At 34.8% G+C, this 7,500-nt stretch overlaps 1 protein-coding gene across 1 annotated transcript in view; it reads right to left on the reverse strand.

Annotated features, from left to right (window-relative positions):
• The window catches only part of LOC135220286 (follistatin-like), a 220,668-nt gene that overhangs the window by 103,709 nt on the left and 109,459 nt on the right, over positions 1 to 7,500 (reverse strand). The window contains exons 3-4 of the mRNA XM_064257544.1: positions 5,663 to 5,875; positions 3,895 to 4,110 (exon numbers count right to left, since the gene is read on the reverse strand). Coding sequence (XP_064113614.1) covers positions 3,895 to 4,110; positions 5,663 to 5,875 — 429 coding nt within the window. The remainder of the gene's footprint in view (positions 1 to 3,894; positions 4,111 to 5,662; positions 5,876 to 7,500) is intronic.

Here is a 7,500-nt window from a genome sequence, read left to right on the forward strand (position 1 = left end):
GTCTATGAATGCTGAAATGAACCAGAATAAGGTCCTGCATCTATGAATGCTGAAATGTAACAGAATAAGGTCCTGTGTCTATGAATGCTGAAATGAAGCAGAATAAGGTCCTGCATCTATGAATGATGAAATGTAAAAGAATAAGGTCTTGTCTCTATAAATGCTGAAACGAATCAGAATAAGGTGTTGTGTCTATGAATGCTGAAATGAAGCAGAATAAAGTCTTGCATCTATGAATGAATGATGAAATGAAGCAAAATAAGGTCCTGCATCTATGAATGCTGAAATGAAGCAGAATAAGGTCCTGCGTCTATGAATGTTGAAATGAAGCAGAATAAGGTCTTGTGTCTATGAATGTTGAAATGAAGCAGAATAAGGTCCTGTGTCTATGAATGTTGAAATGAAGCAGAATAAGGTCTTGTGTCTATGAATGCTGAACTGGTACAAGAATGAAAGGTCTTTGTGTCTATGAAAATGCTGAAATGTCCGAGAATAAGGTCTTGTGTCATGATGCTGAAATGTAACGAAATAGTCCCTTTGTGTCTAATGAATGGCTGAAATGTAACAGAATAAGGTCCTGTGTCTATGAATGCTGAAATTATGCAGAATAAGGTCCTGCATCTATGAATGCTGAAATGTAACAGAATAAGGTTCTGCGTCTATGAATGTTGAAATGAAGTCAAATAAGGTCCTGTGTCTATGAATGATGAAATGTAACAGAATAAGGTCTTGTGTCTATGAATGTTGAAATGAAGTCAAATAAGGTCCTGTGTCTATGAATGATGAAATGTAACAGAATAAGGTCTTGTGTCTATGAATGCTGAAATGTAACAGAATAAGGTCCTGTGTCTATGAATGATGAAATGTAACAGAATAAGGTCTTGTGTCTATGAATGCTGAAATGTAACAGAATAAGGTTCTGCGTCTATGAATGCTGAAATGAAGCAGAATAAGGTCCTGCATCTATGAATGATGAAATGTAACAGAATAAGGTCTTGTGTCTATGAATGATGAAATGTAATAGAATAAGGTCTTGTGTCTATGAATGCTGAAATGTAACAGAATAAGGTTCTGCGTCTATGAATGGTGAAATGAAGCAGAATAAGGTCCTGCATCTATGGATGATGAAATGTAACAGAATAAGGTCCTGTGTCTATGAATGCTGAAATGTAACAGAATAAGGTCTTGTGTCTATGAATGATGAAATGTAACTGAATAAGGTTCTGCGTCTATGAATGATGAAATGTAAACGATAAGTCTTGTGTCTAATGAATGCAAATGAATAAGGTCTTGCTGGCTATGGGAATGCGAAATGTAACTGAATAAGGTTCTTTGCGTAACGAAATGGAATTGGATGTTGGTAACAAAGAAATAAGGTCCCTTGTGTCTATGAATGCTGAAAGTGCAGAATAAGGCGTCGCCATCTAATGAATGGATGAAATTAACAGAATAAGGTATTCCTTGCGGTTCTTAGAATGATGCTGAAATGGAAAGCAATAATAGGATTCCTGCGTCTATGCGGTGATTTGAAATCGCTAACCAGAATCAAAGGTCCTGGCATGCTTATGGAATGGCCTGAAATGTTAACAGAATAAGGTTCTGTTTCTATGAATTAGATGAAATGCTCCTGAATAAGGTTTCTTGCCGTCTATGAATGGAAATGAAATGTAACAGAATAAGGTCTTGCTTTTGTCTATGAAATCGCATTGAAATGGTAACAGAATAAAGTTCTGCGTCTATGGAATGGATGAAACTGCTAACAGAAATAAAGGTTCTTGCCTAATTGGTAACTATGGAATGCTTTGAAATGAAGCAGGAATCAGGTTCCTGCATGCTAATGAATGATCGAAATGGTAGAACCAGAATAAGGTCCTGTGTCCTATGTAATGCTGAAATGTAAACAGGAAATCCGGTCTTGTGTCTGATGAACTGCTGGAAATTGTAATCAGAAATAAGGTTCTCTGTGTCTATGGAATGCATGAAGAAAGCAGAATGAATAAGGTCCTTGTGTCTATGGAAATGCTGAAACTGTAACAGAATAGGTTTGTGTGTCTATGGAATGCTGAAATGTAAATAGAAAAAGGTCTAAGGTTCGCTGTCCATTCTTGAATGGGCTGAAATGCAGCCAATAACATAAGGGTCCTGTGTCTCATTGGATGCTGAAATGTAACAGAATAAGGTCGTTTGGTGTCTATATGAATGCTGGAAATGTCAACAGAATAAGGTTTCTGCGTCTAATGAACATGGATTGAAATGTAAAGCAGAATTAAGGTTCCTGCGTCTATGGAATGGCATGGAAATGTAAAGCAGGAATTAAGGTCCTGCTGTCTATGAATTGATTGAAAAATGTAACAGAATTAAGGTCTTGTGTCTATGAATTGCTTGAAATGTAAACATGAATAAGGTTCTGCGTCTCTGAATGGCAAGCTGAAATGTAACGAATAAGAATCTGCCATCTAATGGAATGACTTGAATGCTAACTGAATAAGGTTCTGCATCTATGAAATGGTTGAAATGAAGGCAGAATAAGGTTCCGCGTCCTAATGGAATGCATGAAATTGTAACCCAGATAAACGGTTCCTTGTGTCTATGAATTGGGATGAAAAATGCTAACAGAATAACGGTTCCTGCGTCTATTGAATGATAAATGTAACAGAATAAGGTTTACTGTGTCTATGAAATGCTGAAATGTAACAGATAAGGTAACTGTGTCTATGAATGCTGAATGTAACAGAATAAGGTTTCTGCTTCTAGGTAATGTGAATGTACACAGAATAAGGTCTTGTCTATGAATATGAAATGTAACGAATAAGGTTCTGCATCTATGAATGATGAAATGTAACAGAATAAGGTACTGTGTCTATGAAAGCTGAAATGTAACAGAATAAGGTACTGGTGTCAGAATGCTGAAATGTAACAGAAATGTCTTGTGTCCCCCCTATGGAATGCTGGAAATGTAATAGAAAAAGGTCTTGTGTCTATGAATGCTGAAATGTAACAGAATAAGGTCTTGTCTCTATGAATGCTGAAATGTAACAGAATAAGGTCTTGTGTCTATGAATGCTGAAATGTAACAGAATAAGGTCTTGTGTCTATGAAATGCGAATGAACATAAGGTCCTGTCAATGAAATTCTTGAAATGTAACAGAATAAGGTCCTGTGTCTATGAATGCTGAAATGTAACAGAATAAGGTCTTGTGTCTATGAATGCTGAAATGTAACAGAATAAGGTCTTGTGTCTACGAATGCTGAAATGTAACAGAATAAGGTCCTGTCTATGATGCTGAAATGTAACACAATAAGTCTTGTCTACGATGCTGAAATTAACAGAATAAGGTCTTGTGTCTATGAATGCTGAAATGTAACAGAATAAGGTCTTGTGTCTATGAATGCTGAAATGTAACAGAATAAGGTCCTGTGTCTATGAATGCTGAAATGTAACAGAATAAGGTCTTGTGTCTATGAATGCTGAAATGTAACAGAATAAGGTCTTGTGTCTACGAATGCTGAAATGTAAACAGAATAAGGTCCCCTGTGTCTATGAATGCTGAAATGTAACAGAATAAGGTCTTGTGTCTATGAATGCTGAAATGTAACAGAATAAGGTCTTGTGTCTACGAATGCTGAAATGTAACAGAATAAGGTCCTGCGTCTATGAATGCTGAAATGTAGCTGAGGAATAAACAATAACTTAAACCAGGGAAAACGATAAATAATATCAGCATTGTAAATTAATAACAATAATAATGACAATACACTTCTAATACTGCAATAATATTTAACATACTGGACGGACAAGGGTCTCCTTTTATAAGACACAAGGAAAGCGTTTTATTTTATACTCAATAATAATAATAATAATAATACTAGTGAAAGGATAGGACCTTGACTCACCTCGACAGGGACCCATGTAAGCCCTTGGGATGAGAGAGCCAGCCCTGCAGGAAGCCTGCTTCAGCTGGCATCGGGAGGTGTAGGTGCGACCGTCGGCGGCGCACAAGGGCCTTTTGTCTTTCTTTGGACACGCCGCGGGGCATCTGATGCAAATGGGTGTCATCTGTTCGTCCAGCACACACTGCTTTCCTCCTCGACATCTCAGTCCGCTGCAGGCTGGTGGACAAAGAGGGAGAGGGAGAGGGAGAGAGAGAGAGAGAGAGAGATAAAGATGTATTCGTCGTGTGTTAGTTTCCGTTCTTCAATGTGGAACCTCTTAAATCTTTTAGATTAGGATTTAATATTTTTGTTCCACTTCAAGACTACAAAATTTTATTTCCTTTCTAATGACTAAAATTTTAGTTCCGTTTTAAGACAAAATATGAAATTTTTTTCAAGATTTAAAATTTAAGTTCCTCTTTAAATAAGACTTTAAATTTTAGTTACTTTATAATAAGTGAAATTTTTAGTTCCGGTTCAAGACTTAAAATTTTAATTCCTTTTCAAGATTTAAAATTTAAGTTCCCCTTTAAGACTTGGAATTTTAGTCACTTTTTAAGAATGAAAGATTGTTCCTTTTAAAAATTTTAGTTCCACTTTAAAACTTTATATTTTAGCTCCTCTTTTAAGACTAATATTTTAGTTCATTGTAAGACTTGATAGTATAGCACCTCTATTCGAAAACTGAAATTTTAGTTCCTTTTTAAGACTGAATATTTTAGCTCATATTTAAGATCTAATATTATAATATTCTAATTCCTTATCAAGATTTAAGAACAAAGTCCCTTCATAAGGCTTACTATTTTAGTTCCACCTCTTTGAGAATTGAAATTTTAATTCCTTTTCAAAACATAAAATTTTAGTTCGTTTTCAAGACTTAAAATCTTAAGTTCTTTTTAAGATTGACGTACATTTCAGTTCCTTCTTAAGGCTTAAAATTTAGTACCTTTTCAAATAACATTCAAGTTCCTCTAAGACTTGAATTTGAGTCCCTTTTTACGAATTAATATCTAAGGAAATACCATTTCTTTACTGTGAATTCCTAAAAGTAAATCCTAACAGTAAATTAACATAATTCAAATGAATTGTACAATAACTCGCTAAAAGCATCGAAAGGAACAAAAGAGAATCGAAGTAGTGTATTTGGTATTTGTAAACGTTGTTAGCAAACTAAATGACTGTTGCATAATTGCATGGCTCTTACACAAAGTTAATTTCATTCATATCCGTTTTATGATAAGTTTGGAAAGTTTGGACTGGTTTATGTTGCAAAAATATAATTATAAAATTGTGTGTGTGTGTGTGTGTGTGTGTGTGTGTGTGTGTGTGTGTGTGTGAGAGAGAGAGAGAGAGAGAGAGAGAGAGAGAGAGAGAGAGAGAATTTTTCGTTGCTACCTACTGTTACTCTTTAGTTGGAATAACTAATAGATGAAATATAACTGTAAGAGGATTACTTGAAAAATTGCAGATTGTCTATGTTCAGTATAATGAAAACACTGGATTGGTAATTAGTGTCAATAAAGTAGCATTAAGCATCGTGATGATCGTACGCATGTTTCCAGAAGCCACGTATAAATAACATGCCATCATGTATAACAATCCGCAAAGAAAAGGAGAGCAAAGTCCAAAAGAAACAACTTTGAAAATCATCTAGAGGAAAAAGAAGAAGAAAAACAAAGCTCACAATTGAGAGAGAGAGAGAGAAAAAACAAAATGACTCAACCCTTACTTTGACACGGTCCGTAATGTGCCACCAGAACCCGCTTCTTCTTCCTGCAGGCTCTCTTCAGAAGGTGGCATTCTGAAGAGTAGGTGCGCCCGTCGGAGCCGCAGACTGGTTCTTTGTGCTTCAGGTGACACTGGGGACTGCAGACGCACCTCGGTGCCCCACAACGCACCACGCACTTACGGTCTTCTCCGCACTTCACTCCTTCGCATAACGCTACAGAGACAGAGATATACACACATAAATACAGACATATATATAGTGTACCTCACTACATATAGTTAGTTGGATCGATAACATCACTGACGTCCTGATTTCGTCTCTGTCCGCTGGGCGGTGGTTCGAGCCCACATGAGGACGAAATTATTATAAACTAATATATATATATATATATATATATATATATATATATATATATATATATATATATATATATTATATATATATATATATATATATATATATATATAGATATTATAAAATTATATATATATATATATAATATATATATATATATATATATATAAAAGTTAAAACCAACCTAACGCTTCAAAGAAAGAAAACTGAGTGACAAGAGGGGCAACAAAAGGACGACGAGAATACATCTTATGCTATAAACAGAGGGGCGGAAGAAGGTTGACTATTCAAATATGGAACAAGTTGTTTGATGGTTAATGATTCGAGGATATGGAGAGAGGTTTCATCAGCAACTTAGTTTTAACTTTTATTTTACGATTTAAAAAAAAAAAAAAAAAAAAATATATATTATATATATATATATATATAATATATATATATATATATATGCATACATACATACATTTTGCATAAGTAAACACATGTGCCCAATTCGCAGTTTGCCTTGACAGAGGCAAAATGGGAGTTACTGATATGCGCTTATGAATGTTACGGTTCCATAAGGAATGAATCCTTACCTCTCACTGGTTAGACAAGAACACCAAGCAATGTATCAGGAATACCATGCTATATATTTATATATTATATATATATATATATATATATAGATATATATATATATATAATATATATATATAATAATTATATAATATATATATGTATATACACACACACACAAGGCGTGAAACATGACACTAGAATCTTATACTGGATGAAAAGCATGTATTAACATATGTAGGCTGGAAAATGACTGATTTCGTTATGAAATATGGCTGCGACAGGAATGTGTAATGTCCCAAAGGTCTTTAATATTTTCATAACTGGAGTGACGTGGGAAATTCAGAGATAAGACAGTATATGGAGATATAAAACTGGGTCAAAATGGCGTGTGAAATGTCTTATGCTTTTAGGCCATAAAACAATGAGGGGAGATAGTGAAGAGAAACTACAGAATCTAGCGAACAAATTTGAAAGTACTTGCAAGAGGAGAAGCGAAGAAGAGTAAATGTGAGCAAGAGTAAGGTTATGAGGAAGTAAAGAATCATGGAAGAATGGAAGTGTCTGATTTGTAAAGGTATCTGGGAGTCTCAGAATAGGCGAAGCAAAGAAGGGATCAGTCAGTGCATGTGCAAAATATTGGGAAGAGACTTGGAGAATCTATGTGAAGACAAAGTGGGAAACTATAAAGATCTTGTTGAGCCAAGTTTCCCTTAAAGAAGTGAAGGTGAAAGTTAAATGACAGATAGGAAAAAATTAGTTTCTGTTGTATATAAGTGGTACAAGAAGAACTGGGATAGTGAGAAACGAGGAAATAGGCAGAAGTATTTAAAAAGTTAGCAAAGGTGAAAGAATAGATCACAGTGCTTTAAGATGGTAAGGTTATTTAGAAAAATGGAGGACATATGGTTGGTGAAAAGAATTTG

Source organism: Macrobrachium nipponense, chromosome 20 (assembly GCF_015104395.2).
Source record: "Macrobrachium nipponense isolate FS-2020 chromosome 20, ASM1510439v2, whole genome shotgun sequence".
NCBI classification, from domain to species: Eukaryota; Metazoa; Arthropoda; class Malacostraca; order Decapoda; family Palaemonidae; genus Macrobrachium; species Macrobrachium nipponense.